The 20,449-nt window shown below is 42.2% G+C and overlaps 1 protein-coding gene across 3 annotated transcripts in view; it reads left to right on the plus strand.

Annotated features, from left to right (window-relative positions):
• dop1b (DOP1 leucine zipper like protein B) overlaps window positions 1-20,449 on the plus strand; it is a 151,365-nt gene that overhangs the window by 14,667 nt on the left and 116,249 nt on the right. For all 3 annotated transcript variants that reach the window (XM_068041145.1, XM_068041144.1, XM_068041146.1), the window contains exon 2: window positions 11,223-11,389. In XM_068041145.1, the coding sequence (XP_067897246.1) occupies window positions 11,252-11,389 (138 nt within the window). In that variant the 5' untranslated portion in view covers window positions 11,223-11,251. The remainder of the gene's footprint in view (window positions 1-11,222; window positions 11,390-20,449) is intronic.

The following is a 20,449-nucleotide window of genomic DNA, read 5'->3' on the forward strand; positions in this document are numbered from 1 at the left end:
TTCAGCACTGCAGGTCTATGCTGGTTTTTATACCACAGATGAGCTTCAACCCACTGTAATAACCTCTTTCCACTCTGCTTCCTCTCTCTTTTCTCTCATGTATACATCAGTCATAAATGCAACAATGCTATCTGCTTCGGTCACTCCAGGTGCCACTGAGTTCCACAGTCTCACCACTCTAAAGAAATTTCCCCTAAATTCGTTATGTGATCTGTTGCTGACTATCTTGTATTTATGTCCCCTTGTTCTAGACTCTTCCACAATTGGAAGCAGTTTCTCCACAATCCATGCTGTGGAATCTAATCATAATTGTAAAGAATGCCATCAGGTCTTCCATTTTCTGGAAAAAAAAAAGCCTCAGCCTACTCTACGTTTTTTTCTGACAGCTTTATTCTCTTAGTGCAGAAGATGTACAAATATATTGGAATTTTCTCCAGTCGTTTACTTTTTGTAGTATGGGAATCAGGACTGCACACAGCACTCCCAAGTGTGATCCAACCAAGATCTTATATAATGTAGCATTAGCTTCTGGCTCTGATATTCTTCTCTAAATGCCAATACTTTATTTGCCCTCTTAATGGCCTTATTGTGTGGGAGTTATAGCTCAGTGGGAGAACATTTGCCTGCAGATCAAGAGGTCACTGGTTCAAATCCAGGTGCCCATTTGTTGTCTTTAGCTGGCTGCACTGAGTGTGAAGAAGGGAGTTTGGTAAGTGAGTGAATTTTAAGCGTTAATCTGTTGACTAGTTTTTGATTTGTTTACATCTAGCAATTAATTGAAACTTATCATTCAGTTAAGAGATAAGTTAGGTTTCTTGCATTTTTAAACAGTTTCTGTAGCTAATTAATTTGGTAGCTAGCTTAAACTGGTTTCTGAGCTTTAGCAGAGCTGACACAGCATTGTTTTCAGAGTATAAATTCAGGGGACTCAGGGCAGCAAAGCAGCACTGAGTGCTGCTGGAGGGCACACAGTGTTAAGAAGGGAGTTTGGTAATTGAGGGAGTTCGGGAAGGAGGGGAACTATAAATTAAGAAGAAAATAAATTTGAGTGTAAAGTGGGAGGCTGGTGCGTGAGGGAGGGGCTCCTTTCTTCCTTCTACCTTTTTTCAGCCTCCAGTAGCTGCCTTTCTGTTCAGTACAGGGGAAGAAGTTGTTTGGTGAGTAACTGGTAAGTTATTTTACTTCTCATTATAATAAGTTTTTAAATTTACGTTATGGCAGGTCAGCTTGGCCAAGTGGAATGTGCGTCCTGCGGTATGTGGGAAGTCATGGACGCACCATGTGTCCTGGACGAACATATCTGCAGGAAGTGTTAGCAGCTCCAGAAGCTTGAGCTCTGGGTTTTGGAACTCAAGTGGTGGCTGGAGTCACTGTTGTGCATCCGTGAGACAGAGGACTATGTGGATAACACGTTTAGGGAGGTGGTCACACTGGATATTAGGAGCATGCAGGCAGAGCGGGAATGGGTGACTGCCAGGCAGTCTAAGAGAACCAGGCAGGCAGAGAGTCAGTCTCTGTTGCTAATCGGTTTTCCATTTTGGATACTGGTGAGAGTGATGGTTCATCGGGGGAGTGCAGCCAGAGCAAAGTCTGTGGCACCACAGGTGGCTCAGCTGCACAGAAGGGGAGGAAGAAGAGTGGAAGAGCAATAGTGATCAGGGATTCAGTAGTCAGGGGGAATCAGACAGGCGTTTCTGTGGCAAGACATGTGACTCCAGGATGGTGTGTTGCCTCCCTGGTACTAGGGTCAAGGATGTCACGGAGCTGCTGCAGGACATCCATCTGGAGGAGGGTGAACAGTCAGAGGTCATGGTCCATATTGGTACCAATGACATAGGTAGGAAGAGGGATGAGGTCTTTAGGGAGCTAGGGAGGAAATTAAAAAGCAGGACCTCCAAAGCTGTAATCTCAGGATTACTCCCAGTGCCACGTGCTAGTGAGCATAGGAATAGGAGGATTGATCGATTGAACATGTGGCAGGAGAACTGGTGTAGGAGGGACGGCATCAGATTTCGGAGGCATTGGGACCGGTTCTGGCGCAGGTGGGACCCGCACAAGATGGGCGGGCGACACCTGAACAGGACCGGAACTAATATCCTCGCAGAGAGATTTGCTAGTGCTGTTGGGGAGGGGTTTAAACTAGCTTGTCGGGGATGGGAACCTGAGGGGTAGCTCAAACTGGAATGAAGTAAAACTGGTAACAGGAGATACAAAAGTAGCAAGTGATATTGGAAGGCAGGCGAAACGAAGGCGAGCACCAACTAGGCTTAGAATGCAGAATATCAAGACGACGAGGTTAAGGACACTCTACCTGAATGCACGTAGCATTCGCAACTAGGTAGATAACTTAAAGGCCCAAATAGAGGTAAATGGGTATGATCTAATTGCCATAACAGAAACGTGGCTATAGGGTGACAAAGACTGGGAACTGAATATTCAAGGATATTTGACATTTAGGAAGGACAGGCAAAAAGGAATCTAAGGTGGTGTTGCGCTGATAAGGGATGGGATCAGTACATTAGTAAGGGAGGATCTCAGATTGGAGGAACAAAATGTGGAATGTTTGGGTGGAGCTAAGAAACAGCAAGGGGCAGTAAACATTGGTAGGAGGAGTTTATAGTCCACTAAACAGCAGTGGTAGTGTGGGCCATGGCATTAATCAGGAGATTAGAGAAGCATGGGTAGTACCGTCATCATGGGTGACTTAAATCTGCATATAGACTGGATAAACCTAATGAGCACTAATGCTGTGGAGGATGAGTTTCTGGAGTGTGTTAGGGTTTTCTAGAGCAGTATGTTGAGGAACCGACTGGAGAACAGGCAATGTTAGATCTAATTATGTAATGAGAAAGGGCTAATTAATAATCTTGTTGTAAAAGAACCTTTAGGGATGAGTGACCATTATATGATAGAATTTTACATTATGTTTGAAAATGAGGTAGTTCAATCTAAATCCAGGGTGGTCAATTTGAACAAATGAAATTATGAAGGTATGAGGGGCAAATTGGCTGAGGTGGTTTGGGAAAATTCATTAAAAGTTATGACAGTACATAGGCAGTTGGATAGTCTTTAAAGAAAAAGTTTACAGCAACTAGATATTCCTTCAAGGCACAAAACCCCTAAAGTAAAGGCAGTCAACCGTGCTTGGGCCCCAGATGTTCACAATATGTATCAATGATTTGGATGTGGTGACCAAATGTAGTATCTCCAAGTTCGCTAATGACACAAAAGTAGGTGGTAATGTGTATTATGAGGAAGATGCAAAGTGGCTTCAAGGAGATTTGGAAAGACTTAGTGAGTGGGCAAGAACATGGCAGATGGAATATAATGGGGAAAAATGTGATATCCACTTTGGTAGGAGGAATAGATGTGCAGAGTATTTCTTAAACGCTAAGAGATTGGAAAGTGTAGACGTACAAAGGGACCAGGGTGTGCTTGTCAGTAAGTCACTGAAAGCTACCATGCCGGTGCAGCAAGCAATTAAGCAGGCTAATGGTATGTTGGCCTTTTTCGCCAGAGGATTTGAGTGCAGGAATAGTGAAGTCTTGCTTCAATTGTGTAGAACCTTGGTTAGATCGCAACACTGGAGTACTGTGTGAAGTTTTGGTCCCCTGACCTTAAGGATATTCTAGCCATAGAGGAAGTGCAACAAAGGTTCACCAGATTTGTTCCTGGGATGGCGGGACTGTCCTATGAAGAGATATTGGGGAAACTGGGCTTGTATTCTCTAAAGTTTCGAAGAATGAGAGGTGATTTCATTGAAACCTACAAAATATTAAAGGGATAGACAGGGTAGAAGCAGGTAAGATGTTTCCCCTGGTTGGGGAGTCTAGAACCAGATGACACAATTTCAAAATAAGGGGGAACCACTTGGGACAGAGATGAGGAGAAACTTCTTCACTCAGAGGGTTGTGAATCTTTGAAATTCTCCACCCCAGAGGGCTGTGAAAGCTCAGTTATTGAGTATGCTTAAAGCAGAGATTGACAGATTTCTAAATACAAATGACATAAGGGGATATGAAGGTAGTGTGGGGAAAAAGGCATTGAAGTGCATGATCAGCCATGATTGTATTGAATGGCGGGGCAGGCTTGATGGGCTGAATGGCCTACTCCTATGTTCCTATGAATTTGTGCTGCTACTTTTAGCAATGTTATCTATCTGAATTCCCAGATCGTCCTACACTCTAGTTTTTTTTTACTTCTGGCTGCACATCAGATTCAGACAATGTAGCCTTTAAGTAACTGATTCTTTGTCATTTTTGAGGATTAGTGTCATATTGTGGGTCTATCATGATATGCCTTTTTGTAATTGGCAGTTATATTGTACTTAAAAATGTGGCCTTGTAAAATCATCTTGCTGCTTCTACTTTGCAGTGAAAACAATTGCACAAACTGATGTTAATAAGAGTTCAAAAGGAACTTGTAAATAATTGCTTTGTTGGTGCATGAGTTTTTTTGGGTATAGAAGATAATGTAAGGAAATCCATATTTAGCTTTTTAAAGGGGGTGTGGGGATAAGTACATGCTCCTTACTTTCAAAATCTGTTTTTTTGTAAAAATGCTTAGTGAGTTGGTGCAGACTGCTCCTTTGATCGAGAATCTTCTTCAAAGTCCAGATTTTGTGTCGCACTGGCAGTGAAATTGTTAACATTAACCATCATCACTCCACTGAAACTGACAACAGACTGCATACGCACAGTCAAGCGGGTGTTCTAACTTCATAATTACTGCTAAACACCCTCACTGACCCTGAAAATTGAATTTTATATTTGTGGAATGTCAAATTTCTCCAGTGATTTTTTTTTTTAAAGTACACATTTTAAAAAATATATTTTTTTGAAAAATTTGTTTATCTTTATTTTAGCTTCTATCTTAGTCTAATCACAATCATTTATTTCACTATCTGAAAATTTTAAATTAAATGTGAAGGATGATGAGTGCTTTTAACTTTCTGGTTTGCGATCTGAGAGAATCCTTAAATGAGATTGGCTGCTTAACCTGCTTGCTGACATCACTACTGCTGGATGTCTGGAGATCCCCTTCGCTTGGTGCCAGATTTAAACTGGCATCAGGAAAGGGGTATTCTGTGCCACAGAAATCACTAGATTTTTGTGGGTAGCTTTCTTCCAGGTCATTGGTGAGCGCCATTGCTTTGCTGCTGACTGCAGAACCTAGCTCTGAGTCTTGCTGGTATTATCCCGCTGGTGAATTTTAAATAAAGGATATGACAAGGCAGGCTATGAAGGTAGAACCAATGATGCAAGACCAAAACTGATACTGATGTGTTTAAGTTGAAACATATTGGGATTTGTAGTCTTACCAGGTTATTTTATGCAATAAGTTGCATGACTTTTTTTTCTATGTAAGATACTTGTGTGAATACTTTATCCACACTTTTTCTTTTATGCTTGTTGAGTTCTGTTTTTTTTTTTCCACCCCCAATTTCTTCTCTGGCACAGTGTCTCATGCTGGGTTAAGATTCCACAGTAACCCACACAATTGACCATTATTTATATGAACCCAGATTGTGAGATCATTAACATAGTTTGATAGGAATAATAATAACAGGGCCCTCTCCTTCATGTCACATGAGTGAACTTCTGAGCAGATGATACTGCATAGTGATCAAGAGTGTGAATGTGGCAGATTTCTCCCTGACCCTCCCTTCTGTCCCCAACGCTAGGAGAGGTGAGATTGATTTAAGAACCCTCAACTATTGTGAACTTGTACAGATATGGAATCAGCATTGGCAGCAAATTGCATAAGTACCCTAAATGTAGAAAAATGTCCCAAGATCCTTCCCAAAGGAAAAATTAGAAAAAAATAGACTAAATTAGGCCTAGCACTTTCTAGAATAACATGGTTATCTAAAGTGATGGCATGACAATTATTTCTAAACATAGATTGTTAAATGGTTTAATTTCTGTTTGAGTAACAGGGTGTGGAAGCAAGCTAGTTGGGTTGGGTATTATAAGGATCACTGAAATGGCAGGCACTAAAAAAACATACTTGAAATTTTGTGCATGAACAAAGAACAGTGCAGCACAGGAGCAGGCCATTCGGCCCTCCAAGCCTGCGCTGATCTTGATGCCTGCCTAAACTAAAACCTTCTGCACTTCCGGGGTCCATATCCCTCTATTCCCATCCTATTCATGTATTTGTCAAGATGCCTCTTAAACGTCTCTATGGTACCTGCTTCCACCACCTCCCCCGACAACAAGTTCCAGGCACTCACCACCCTCTGTGTAAAGAACTTGCCTCGCACATCCCCTCTAAACTTTGCCCCTCTCACCTTAAACCTATGTCCCCTAGTAACTGACTCTTCCACCCTGGGAAAAAGCTTCTGACTATCCACTCTGTCCATGCCGCTAATAACTGTGTAAACCTCTAACATGTCGCCCCTCCACCTCCGTCGTTCCAGTGAAAACAATCCGAGTTTATCCAACCTCTCCTCATAGCTAATGCCCTCCAGACAAGGCAACATCCCGGTAAACCTCTTCTGTACCCTCTCCAAAGCCTCCACATCCTTCTGGTAGTGTGGCGACCAGAATTGCACGCAATATTCTAAGTGTGGCCTAACTAAGGTTCTGTACAGCTGCAACAGGACACCTATTTTTATACTCTATGCCCCGACCGATGAAGGCAAGCATGCCGTATGCCTTCTTGACTACCTTATCCACCTGCGTTGCCACTTTCAGTGACCTGTGGACCTGTACGCCCAGATCTCTCTGCCTGTCAATACTCCTAAGGGTTCTGCCATTTACTGTATACCTCCCACCTGCATTAGACCTTCCAAAATGCATTACCTCACATTTGTCCGAATTAAACTCCATCTGCCATTTCTCCGCCCAAGTCTGCAACCGATCTCTATATCCTGCTGTATCCTCTGACAATCCTCATCACTGTCCGCAACTCCACCAACCTTTGTGTCGTCCACAAACTTACTAATCAGCCCAGCTACATTTTCCTCCAAATCATTTATATATACTACAAACGGCAAAGGTCCCTGCGGAACACCACTAGTCACATCCCTCCATTCAGAAAAGCACCCTTCCACTGCTACCCTCTGTCTTCTATGCCCGAGCCAGTTCTGTATCCATCTTGCCAGCTCACCTCTGATCCCATGTGACTTCACCTTTTGTATCAGTCTGCCATGAGGGACCTTGTGAAAGGCTTTACTAAAGTCCATATAGATAACATCCACTGCCCTTCCTTCATCAATCATCTTTGTCACTTCCTCAAAAAACTCAATCAAATTAGTGAGACACGACCTCCCCTTCACAAAGCCATGCTGCCTCTCGCTAATAAGTCCATTTGTTTCCAAATGGGAGTAAATCCTGTCCCGAAGAATCCTCTCTAATAATTTTCCTACCACTGATGTAAAGGCTCACCGGCCTATAATTTCCTGGATTATCCTTGCTACCCTTCTTAAACAAAGGAACAACATTGGCTATTCTCCAGTCCTCTGGGACCTCACCTGTAGCCAACGAGGATGCAAAGATTTCTGCGAAGACCCCAGCAATTTTTTCCCTTGCCTCCATCAGTATTCTGGGGTAGATCCCATCAGGCCCTGGGGACTTATTTACCTTAATGCTTTGCAAGACACCCAACACCACCACCTTTTTGATAATGAGATGACTGAGACTATCTACACTCCCTTCCCTAGGCTCATCATCCACCAAGTCCTTCTCCTTGGTGAATATGATGCAAAGTACTCATTTATTACCTTGCCCATTTCCTCTGGCTCTACACATAGATTCCCTTCTCTGTCCTTGAGTGGGCCGGCCCTTTCCCTGGTTACCCTCTTGCTCTTTATATACGTATAAAAAGCCTTGGGATTTTCCTTAATCCTGTTTGCCAATGACTTCTTATAACCCCTTTTAGCCCTCCTGACTCCTTGCTTAAGTTCCTTCCTACTGTCTTTATATTCCTCAAGGGATTTGTCTGTTCCTAGCCTTCCAGCCCTTCCGAATGCTTCCTTTTTTCTTTTTGACGAGGCTCGCAATATCCCACGTTATCCAAGGTTCCCGAAACTTGCCAAACTTATCCTTCTTCCTCACAGGAACATGCTGGTCCTGGATTCTAATCAACTGACATTTGAAAGACTCCCACATGTCAGATGTTGATTTACCCTCAAACAGCTGCCCCCAATCTAAATTCTTCAGTTCCTGCCTAATATTGTTATAATTAGCCTTCCCCCAATTTAGTACCTTCACCCGAGGACTACTCTTATCCTTATCCACAAGTACCTTAAAACTTATGGAATTATGGTCACTGTTCCCAAAATGCTCCCCGACTGAAACTTCGACCACTTGGCCGGGCTCATTCCCCAATACCAGGTCCAGTACGGCCCCATCGCTAGTTGGACTATCTACATATTGTTTTAAGAAGCCCTCCTGGATGCTCCTTACAAATTCTGCCCCATCCAAGCCCCTAGCACTAAGTGAGTCCTAGTCAATATAGGGGAAGTTAAAATCACCCACCGCTACAACCCTGTTACCTTTACATCTTTCCAAAATCTGTCTACGTATCTGCTCCTTTACCTCCCGCTGGCTGCTGGGAGGCCTGTAGTAAATCCCCAACATCGTGACTGCACCCTTCCTATTCCTGAGCTCCACCCATATTGCCTCGCTGCATGACCCCTCCGAGGTGTCCTCCCGCAGTACAGCTGTGATATCCTCCTTAACCAGTAATGCAACTCCCCCACCCCTTTTACATCCCCCTCTATCCTGCCTGAAGCTTCTAAATCCTGGAACGTTTAGCTGCCAATCCTGTCCTTCCCTCAACCAAGTCTCTGTAATAGCAACAACATCATATTTCCAAGTACTAATCCAAGCTCTAAGTTCATCTGCCTTACCTGTTATACGTCTTGCATTGAAACAAATGCACTTCAGACCACCAGTCCCGCTGTTCTCCGCAACATCTCCCTGCCTGCTCTTCCTCTTAGTCTTACTGGCCTTATTTACTAGTTCCCCTTCATTTATTTCACTTGCTGTCCTACTGCTCTGGTTCCCACCCCCCCGCCACACTAGTTTAAACCCTCCCGAGTGACGCTAGCAAACCTCGCAGCCAGGATATTTGTGCCCCTCCAGTTTAGATGCAACCCATGAGATTAGTTCATTTGCATAGTGCACAACTGTTGAACAGTGTTTTAGCAGGTAAGATTAAAAATGGATTATTACCCTTGTTTTCTCAATTGTTCTTCTACATGCTGTTCTCCATTTTTAGGTCTCCAATTAGTGTTTTCCAGTAAGTCAGTGAGTTCACTGGCTTTTTTTTCTCAGCAATCTTACTGCAGTGCTTTTCAAATTCATGAAGTGACATAGCAAGTTGACAAGGCTACTTGAGATGATTGTTAATGGGGTCAATTAATGTATCCATATGGGGATTCAGTCACCTGGGATCCCTGAAGACTGCATGGCTTGAAAATCTATTTTTTTTTACTTTATACATGGGTTTTTTTCATCTCACCTTGAACTTAAAAAAAAACTCGGTCTTCAACAGTCTACCCATGGTTCGGTTGCACAGAAAGAGAATTACACATTTTCAGTCCAAAAGTAACAGTGATATCACCTCTGATTTAACCATCCGGACTCTCTGAACGTGAGTGTTTGCTAAATATCAGTTAACCTGATGATGTGTTTAAATGCCTGACTTTGTAAATCTGCTTTTTGCATTGTCAAAACAGCCACATATTGATGTGGTGTATTTTGAATCAGCACTCGGGTTTTATCAGCCACGTCACTAATCCGTGCATCCTTTCAACCTGGCTCTCCCAGTTAGTTGTATGGTTAAATCGTCCTGAAAAGCAAAACGACTTGCTCAGATGGCAAAAAGGTGTCTCTTACTGCATGCAAGCAAATGTTATGCTTTGTTGCTTTTGATAACTCAATAGCTGCATATGTATTGAATGTTGACCTGTAGCTATTGGTAAGAAAATCATTGTTTTTGTGTTTTGGGAATTTGTATGGGAATTTTTTTTTTACACCATTAGGAACATGATGGATCACTGGGTAAATGTACTGTGCAGTGTTGTACTAAGCTACACAGATCATTGATCTTCTAGGCTTGATTGCTGATCTATACTAAGTTAAGATATTGGCTATAGCAGTACTGGCGACATGTTTAGATAGAGGATCTGGATCGGCGCAGGCTTGGAGGGCCGAAGGGCCTGTTCCTGTGCTGTAATTTTCTTTGTTCTTTGTACTGGAAGCACTTTATTTGGAAATGGAGAATTTCTGCTGGAAAGTGTTCTGTTAACGAAGTGTGACATTTTATTAATTTTCAATTAATAAAATTAGAAAAGGACTTTAATGCAACAGCCGATCATACAACAATTTTCAGGTTAGAGGGAGCAGTCAGGGAATTTCTTGAGTAACAATAGCTGTTATTGTTGGCACAGTAAGGGCAGGCTGGGGTTCTGCTGTGATTTCCCACATGGTGTAATGGCCTGCTGAGTGAGTGTCATCTGCTAAGAATGGGCAATTCGTAATTGTGGGCCAGCATGAGTCATTGTCTTTAAAGGAGAAGGGAAAGTAAAAATAAAGCTAGAGTCGAAAACTGGAATGGCAGAAAAGGCTCGTAAGTGAAATTGAGATTTTGTTTTTTTTTCTCCCAAACTTCAATGGCTTTGATTTACGTAATATTTACATGTTTGTATTATTTGAAATCTGTTGATAAATGTGCATGTGATGCAGCAGCATAGAAATGGGCACCAAACTGCACGTTTTACCAAAGTTCGTGTCCCATTCGTCTGGTGTCAAATGATTCTGTATCAAAAAAATTCCTGACAATAGTGTGCATTCCTTTTTAAGCTTTTAAGAAGCCAGCTTTGCATTGGCTGCAATTACATTTTAAAATCACTTTATACAGGTTGCACAGCACTGGTTGGTATCCTTCCATCTATGAAAGATGATGGACACGCAGCAAACAATCCATTAAGGTGGGGTGTTTTCTCTTGGTGCACCTTTTGCTGATGGCAGTTTGCACAGCACCATTCGAGTATAATATACCTATACTGCATAACTGTGGTGTTGGTTCCTTAAAATTGTTGGAATTAAATGCATTTTTCTTTCATTTCTTTGCTAAGTCATGTGACCAGCATATCTTTAACAAAATGTTGTTTTAAATTAAATTATATCTGTTCACTACTTTTTGCATGTGCCATCTGATAGTGGTTGCCATAAAACTTACCTGCTTTGTTCATTGTGTTTTGTTCTCAGGGTTGAGTCAGCTGCTATGAGAAAGAAAGATGGACCAAGAAGAGTTAAATTTGATAAATGATTATAGATATCGAAGTTATTCTGCTACAATTGATAAAGCTTTGAAGAACTTTGAATCCTCCAGTGAGTGGGCAGACCTTATCTCATCACTGGGAAAGCTTAACAAGGTCAGTAGATGTATTAAATGGGGGCTGTGCTAGTGCAAAAGGGATTTGTAATTGTTCAGGATTTGTGATGAAATGCTCCCCTTCTACAGCAATATGAAATGCTGAGTGCAGCCAGTTTTCTAGAATGAGATAAACTGGTTTAAAAACAATGCTTTGAATAGCTTTAAATGCACCTTCTTTGCGAGGGACTGCTTAATTGGATGAAGAAAAAGCACACTAAAGATGGGAAAGAGGCAACAAATTGTAGCTACTATTAAGGGTGATGACATTCAACTGCTTTCTTTTTCAGTATGTCAAAGATTGATTTATTTTTTTATTTATTTAGAGATACAGCACTGAAACAGGCCCTTCGGCTCACCGAGTCTGTGCCGACCAACAACCACCCATTTATACTAACCCTCCAGTAATCCCATATTCCCTACCACCTACCTACACTAGGGGCAATTTACCTATCACCTGCAAGTGTTTGGCTGTGGGAGGAAACCGGAGCACCCGGCGAAAACCCACGCGGTCACAGGGAAAACTTGCAAACTCCGCACAGGCAGTACTCGGAATCGAACCCGGGTCCCTGGAGCTGTGAGGCTGCGGTGCTAACCACTGCGCCACCGTGCCGCCCAGATGAAATGTCTTTTATAAGCTCTCCCTTGTCTCATTAGTCACTGGAGCTTTCCAGTCACTGACCTGAAAAGGAACTGTCCAGTTTTCCGAGTAATGGTACTATGAGTATCTTGTTACTGCTGTTCTACCCCTTTCAGAGAGAAAGACTAGCTCGCTCTCTTGCTCGTGCTCTCACATCAAAATAGTTTTGAGTGTTAATGTTAAAAAAAAAAAAGATTCTCAAATCCTGGTGTTGGAGCTGCTATTGTAGGATGGAATTTGTTCGTAGTTGTCTTTCTGGTCTGTGTGTGCACCATGTGACTGAGAGCAGTGGTACGCTATGCGCTCCCAAGTCTCTGCTAATGCTATTCTCTGCATGGGAATAGCACAGCGTAGCTGTCTGAGTTTGCATTGCTCCTCATGAAGCACCTGGCTTCCCTTCCTATCTTGGACTGGTGATACACTATGTGAAGATTCCTAAATGCACTGTATGTATTTTTGGTGGAAAATTAATTTCTTGGGACTGTTCGGTATGCCTCTGGGAGAGGTAGATTCTGTCACAACTGTCTTTGTGAGAATGACTACAGTTTTAAATTTTGTTTGATATGAAGGGCTGTAACTGGTGGAATTAAAAAAAAAATCAATTAATAAAAATCTGGAATTGAAAGCTAGTCTCAGTCATGGTGCTATGTTATTCTTTTGGGAATATCACAGCGAAGCCCAGAACTATTAGTGTACTTTTTCTGTTTTTCAGCAGCAGTCATTGGTTTAGGAACCCTGGGTGGCTGTTTCTCCCCTGAATTCAGTTGTACTGATGCCAGTGCTTCCCTGTCTGAGATCGGATTAATTTAACAGATTGAATCCAAGATTATTTTCTGCTCTGTATGATTTCGTGCCGGCCATATGGTGCACGGATCCGTCATGTTATCAGGGAACAATTGCCATTGTTTTTTAGATCAATTTTAGCATTTCACAATCGGAGTATACTGATAGTAGGAAATAGTATTGACAGCTGGCTGAGAAAATCACAAAGGAAGGGGAGTAAACACACAAGGAGTCGTAATTGCTCATTTTGCCCCCTCTCTTTTGAATGGATGTATGCAATGTAACCAAATGCTTGGTTTCCATTCATGTTGCCTATTGACGTTAGTCTTGACTCATTGGTATCACTCTTCTCTTCGAGTCAGCAGATACTGAATTCAAGCCCAACTCCAGAGACTGGGGGCCAGATTTTCAAGTGCCAGTGAGGTCAGGACAGGGTGTGGACACAATTTAAAAATCGTGGTCCTGGAGGGCGTTCCTGGATCCTGACGCCTCCGGAACAGAGTCCCAACTTTTAAAGTGAGGACGGGGAATGGGGAACCCACTCTCCTCCAACCAGCGGCCCGTTAAGCTCCTGGAGGAACTTCGTAAATGCCTGGCGAGGTCGGGACTGCCATTTTCAATTTGAATTTTAGCAAATTCATTGCCATTGACTTTTAGCGGTCTGATGCGTGTGGCCATTAACTTAAATTTGAATCTTTCAACAATGTGTCTTTTATGCAGCTGGTCCTGTAAGGAGCTACCTACTCGCTTCGACAAGGCAGTGGCAGGCTCCATCATGCCACTTGCACGGTACAGACAGCTCCCACCTTCTGGAGATGCTTGGTGTCACTAATTGAGTGCTAAGCTCGCCTCCTGCATAATTAGGGTGTTAACATATAAAAATGGCATCACCTGATTGACGTAGACAAGACTTGGGGTTGGGACCCAGAAATTACCCAGTGTTGGGTTCCCAACGCCGTTTTGAAAATTCAGCCCCTGGACTCATAATTTGGGCTGATGCTATGGAGTAGTGTTAAGGGAGGTGCTGTCTTTTAAGAACGTAAGACTAGGAGCAGGAGTAGGCAATTCAGCCCCTCGAGCCTGCTCCGCCATTCAATACGATCATGGCTGATCTCAACCCGGCCTCAACTCCACTTTCCTGCCCGGTCTTCATAACCCTTCAACCCATTACTAATTAAAAATCTCTATCTCCTCTTCAAATTTATTCAATGTCCCGGCATCCACCGCATTCTGGGATAGTGAATTCCACAGACACATGACCCTTTGAGAGAAGTAATTTCTCCTTATCTGTTTTAAATCTGCTACCCTTATCCTAAAACTATGACCTCTCATTCTAGATTGCCCCACCAGAGGAAACATCCTCTCTACGTCTACTTTGTCAATCCCCTTAATCATCTTATATACCTCAATTAGATTGCACCTCATTCTTCCAAATTCTGGAGAGTAAAAGCCTAAACTGCTCAATCTCTCTTCATAAGACAAACCCCTCATCTCTGGAATCAATCTAGTGAACCTCCTCTGAACTGTCTCCAATGCAACTGCATCCCTCCTCAAGTAAGGGGACCAAAATTGTCCGCAATACTCCAGGTGCAGTCTCACTAATGCCTTGTACAGTTGCAGCAACACTTCCCTACTTTTATACTCTCTTCCTTTAGCAATAAATGCTAAAATTCCATTTCCTTCCTTATCGCCTGCAGTACCTGCATGCTAGTTTTTTGCGATTCATGCACGAGGACACCCAGATCCCTCTGCACCGAAGCCCTGTGAAGTTTCTCTCCATTTAGATAATTTGCCTTTCTATTTTTCCGATCAAAATGGATAATCTCTCACTTATCCACGTTAAACGCCATCTGCCAAATTTTGGCCCATTCACCTTACCGATCAATATCCATTTGTAAATTTCTTTATTGCAACTTACTATCCCACCTATTTTAGTGTCATCTGCAAATTTTGCTATCGTGTCTTCTCTCCCTGTATCCAAGTCATTAATATAGATTGTAAATAGTTGGGACCCGAGGACTGAAACCTGTGGCACCCCACTAGTTACATCTTGCCAACCAGAAAAAGACCCATTTTTCCCGACTGTTTTCTGTTGGTTAGCCAATCCTCTATCCAAGCTAATAAATTGCCCCATGTGATCTTACCTTGTGTATTAACCTTTTGTGCGGCACCATATCAGATGCCTTCTGGATGGCCAGATATGCTACATGTACGGGATCCCCATTATCCACTTTACTTGTTACATCTTCGAAGAACTCTAACAAATTAGTCAAACATGAATTACCCTTCATAAAAACCATGCTGAGATGTTAGCCAGACACCATTTTCCATCCCAGGTGGAAACTAGATCCCGTTGCTCGATAAGTCACGCTCCCGCTTGCTTGTACACCCTCTCTCTCTCTCTCTCTCTCTCTCTCTCTCTCTCTCTCTCTCTCTCTCTCTCTCTCTCTCTCTCTCTCTCTCTCTCTCTCTCTCTCTCTCTCCCTCTCTCCTCCACCCCCTTCCCACTCGGATTTATTGTGATCAAGTTTTTTGGCATAATTTAGAGAAAGCCATAGATATCTGATGCCTTGCTGCTGAATTCTCAGTTTCAGCTATGATGCTGTGAGGGGGCAGTGAATGGGAGTCCAAGAATGGAAGGGGAAGTAAATCATAAACACCCTTTTAAAAGTTAGCCTGGAGGCAGCAACCATCACAAGGTTTCAGTGGGGCAGTGCATTATGCTATACAAACATGTAAAGCGTATATTTAGGGTGTGTGAACTTTATTGTTTAGTTTAGGAGAGAGTAAGATGAAGAAAAGCGGCAGTAAATGCAATGGCAAGTGTCTGCATGTTCTTTCCAGAAAAGTAACTTCAAAAGGAAAACAGTATGTTTCTGCTTTGTCGTCAGTGAAGTTGAACTGTTACACAAATATGCATTTACAGCCTACCTGGAAGTGGTTCAAAAACTTTTTAATTCATCAGCAGTAGTAAGGACCTTAAAGGGAAGCAACATTGAAAGCAGTCTTTACCTTGCAGGGGCCCTGTGCAAAGGTTTGGTTTAGGACCATTGGCCTACTCCTGTTCCTTTCAGCCCTTCGAGCCTGCTCCGCAATTCCAGATCATGGCTGATCGTCTACCTCAACGCCATATTCCCGCACTATCCCCATATCCCTTGGTATCATTAGCAACTAGAAATCTATTGATCTCTGCCTAGAACTTACTCAGTGACTAAGCTTCCACCACCCTCGTGGGCAGAGTGTTCCAAAGATTCACCACCTTCTGAGTGAAGAAGTCCCTGCTCCTCATCTCAGTACTAAATGGCTTGCACTTTTATTCTGCGATTGTGATTCTTGACCCCACAGCCAGGGGCAACATCCTTTCTGTATCTACCCTGTCTATCCCTTTAAGAATTTTGTAAGTTTCTATGAGATTGCCCCTCATTCTTCTAATCTGCAGAGAACACAGGCCCAGTCTGCTCGATCTCTCCTCATAGGACAATCCCACCATCCCAGGAATCAGTCTGGTGAACCTCCGCTGCACTCACTCTATGGCAAGTGTTATGAACGACTGCTCCAGTCCAATCCCCCAATCAAAATATACGATTCTGATTGTGATGGGAGAAGTGGTGGTGCGGCGCAGTGGTTAGCACCGCAGCCTCACAGCTCCAGGGACCCGGGTTCGATTCCGGGTACTGCCTGTGTGGAGTTTGCAAGTTCTCCCTGTGTCTGCGTGGGTTTTCTCCGGGTGCTCCGGTTTCCTCCCACAAGCCAAAAAACTTGCAGGTTGATAGGTAAATTGGCCATTATAAATTGTCACTACTATAGGTAGGTGGTAGGGAAATATAGGGACAGGTGGGGATGTTTGGTGGGAATATGGGATTAGTGTAGGATTAGTCTAAATGGGTGGTTGATGTTCGGCACAGACTCGGTGGGCCGAAGGGCCTGTTTCAGTGCTGTATCTCTAATCAAAAGTGCACTGTTAATTCAATCCAGTTGCTCCACAGATCGCCATTTAAAATTTCCAAATTAAAGAAAGACCCAGCCAAATTGTACCATCTATTAACCCCCGAATGAGGCTAACCAAACCAGGTGTCTTTAAATCAACAAATTAACTCTTTAATTAGAAGAACTAAATTCTTAAACACTAGGAAGATATAAACAACACTTAAAATAGAAAAATTAGAGTCCTTGCAAATTTACAGTCCAATGTTGCTTGAAGTCCTCACAGCCGTCCGATGCGACAAAAAGGTTCTTCCACAGTACAACAGTCTGTAGTCTTAACTCCAACAGTCGGTGATGCTTTCCTTCTCCAGCGAATTTCAACAATTAATGACTTGCAAACACTTGCAACTGCATCAAACTGACTTTAAATGTTTTGAGGGATAAAAGATTGTGAACATCTGGGGCCCAAGTACTGACTCCTGCAGTACCCCACTAGTCACAGCCTGTCAACCTGAAAATGACCTGTTTATTCCTGCTGTGTTTTCTGCCAGTATATTACCTCCTATCCTATGCGCTTTAATTTTGCTAACCAACCTCCTATGGGGGAATTTGTCCAAAGCCTTCTGAAAATCCAAGTATACCACATCCATTGTCTCCCCTTTATCAATTCTGTTAGTAACATCCTCAAAAAAAAAAACCTCCAAGTTTGTCAAACATTCATAAATCCATGTTGACAATGCCCAATCAGATCATTATTATCCAAGTGTGTATTTATCACATCCTTTAGAACAGATTCTAGCATTTTCCCAACGACTGCTGTAAAGCTAACAGGTCTGTAATTTCCTCTCTCCCTCCCTTCTTAAATAGTGGGGTGACATTTGTGACCTTCCAATCTGCAGGAACCGCTCCAGAATCTATAGAATTTTGGAAGATGGTCACCAATGCATCCACTATCTCCATAGCTACCTCTTTCAATACTCTGGGATGTAGAATATTGGGTCCTGGTGACTGATCAAACTTCAGCCCCATTAGTTTCTCCAATTCAACTTTCTCACTAATACTAATTTCCTTCAATTCCCCATTCTCCCTAGTCCCTTGGATCTCTAATTTTGGGAGATTTCTTGTATCTTCCTCAGTGAACAGACACAAAGTAATCATTTAGCTTATCTGCCATTTCTCTATTCCCCATTATACATTCTCCTGACTCTGCCTGTAATGGACCCACAGTTGTCTTAGCCAAACATTTCCTTTTTAAGTATGTATGGAAACTTCTACGGTCTTTTTATATTTTTTGCTAGCTTACATTCAAATTCTAGTCCCCCTTTATCAGTTTCTTCGTCCTTTGCTGTATTTTAAAATCCTCCTAATCCTTAAGTTTACTACTATCTTTGGCAACTTTATAGGCCTTTTCTTTTAATCTTAACTTTCTTGGTTATCCACGGTTGACTGCCTTTACTTTTGAGGTTTTTGTGCCTTGAAGGAATGTATAGTTGCTGTAAACTATGTAAATGGCCAATCTTTGAAATATTACAATCAGTATTGATGTTTCTTGCTAGTTTACCTTCATATTCTATTCTCTTTCTTTATCTGTTTCTTTGAGGCCCCTACATTGATAGAGTCAAGATCATTAAACTTATGAATAGATCTGCATGCACCCCCTGACCAAATTGAAATCCCCACGCAATTTCACAAGTTCCACAAGTCCTAATGCAACCCCTGAGGAACATCTTGTGCACAAGTCAGCAGTCAGACCAGCAGTATTTACTATAATAAAAACAAGAAATACTGGAAATACTCAGCAGGTCTGGCAGCATCTGTGGAGAGAGAAGCAGAGTTAACGTTTCAGGTCAGTGACCCTTCTTCAGAACTAGCAAATATTAGAAATGTAAAAGGTTATGAAGGTCCTGGAGCAACCTTCTGGTCAGCTGTTCTGTGACCTTGTCCTATTTACGCATTCTCCCTTTGTTATCTCTTGCCCCACCCCTGCTTTACTTGTTTATAACCTTTTACATTTCTAATATTTGCTAGTTCTGAAGAAGGGTCACTGACCTGAAACGTTAACTCTGCTTCTCTCTCCACAGATACTGCCAGACCTGCTGAGTATTTCCAGGATTTCTCGTTTTTGTTTCAGATTTCCAGCATCCGCAGTATTTTGCTTTTATTACAGCAGTATATACTGTCGAATATCAAATCCCTGAAATGACTGTGAGGACTGTTAATGTACATGCTGAAAGTCCTCTCAGCTAGACACAGAATAATAGCGTTTGGTCATTTGCATTCCTGTAGAAATAGTACTGAGCATTCCACTACAGTTTAAGCCACTACAACATGCATTCTGTTTTTTAATTAGTCAGCATTGAGATGCCTATCGCACTCAACCAAATTTCTCTCTTTTGGTGATTAGATTTGCTTCCATTGGAAAGCAAGGAAATACAGATGTGTCAGATTAAATTTTGCTTTTGGGAATAAATGGGTTTAAATAGGTCAACATCTCTGCTGAAGTAACAATAAAATGTCAGATCAATGCCGCAAGTATTTAATGTTGAGCAGCTACATTTGGAGGAAAAAGATCAAAGTCTAATTGAATGTGGCTTCTGCAAGGGATATGCATATGTTCAAATAATTTATTTATCGCGTTTAGAAAAGGAACTGCATCGTCAAAGGCAATTGATTGCTTTTTCACTATTTATAAATGGGCAATTTGTTGTCCGTCTTAATGGATCACATTTTTTGATATTCATTCAGGTTTTTGAAACCGTAACTTAAATGAAGTAATCCATGTTGAAATTCTGTATTTTCACAATTAAGATGTAATCCAGCAGCATCTATCTCACACCTGGTCTTTACACATCTGATGAGATCCATTGCGGGGGTGGGGGCGAAAAGAATTTTGCTTGTGCTACTGGCATCTCTTTTCTGACCATCATATATGTTTTTTAAAAGCCCATTGCTGTGCACTGAACTTTAGCAAAATGTCCGCCCCTCCTCCCCCATTGCAGAGGAACCTCCTCTGTTCTCCTGACCGGAATTATTCTAAAGCACAAAATCCATTAATAGCCCATGTTTTAATCCATGTGGGCAGATGACCAGAACCTATGTCTGCTGCTAATGTCGTACTGCAACTGGTTGTAAGGAGATTCCTGTGAGGCGACCCTCAGTCAGCTTCCTTTTTTATGCTTTCTTTTCCCCCTGCCCACACCAAATTAGACCATTTGGGATTGCAAGAGTGAGCTTGTGCTACAGACTGTTATCAAAAAAATCAGGTGCTCCGAGCAGCTCACCCTCCTAAACAACCCATAGAGACTGTGTTGCTCAGATCTTTTTTCTATACCTAATACACAATGAATCTCTGGCTCCTCCTTTCAGATTGATCTAGCCAACCCCTGCCAAGGCATTAACATGGAGTCTGTCTGCTCAGTGGTCAGAATTATGTACTTATATGCCAGCACCTTGTACCACAGCTCAGAAAAGCTCATAAATTATGCACAGTTCAGTTAAACCTGGTTAAGGGTATGGAATTTCCAAACAATAGTTTGTGGTGAATTAAATTTTGTACATCAGAAACTCAGTCGTGCAACATGCAAGTCGAAAATGATTTTGTCTATGTGGGATCTTGCTATGCAAGCAATGCTTTTACTTTAAACTGGTTAGTACTTCAATTAGGATAGTAGAAAAATTATTTAATGCAAATGCGTTAAGTGTTCAGAGGCTAGT

Source organism: Heterodontus francisci, chromosome 10 (genome assembly GCF_036365525.1).
Source record: "Heterodontus francisci isolate sHetFra1 chromosome 10, sHetFra1.hap1, whole genome shotgun sequence".
In the NCBI taxonomy this organism is placed as follows: domain Eukaryota; kingdom Metazoa; phylum Chordata; class Chondrichthyes; order Heterodontiformes; family Heterodontidae; genus Heterodontus; species Heterodontus francisci.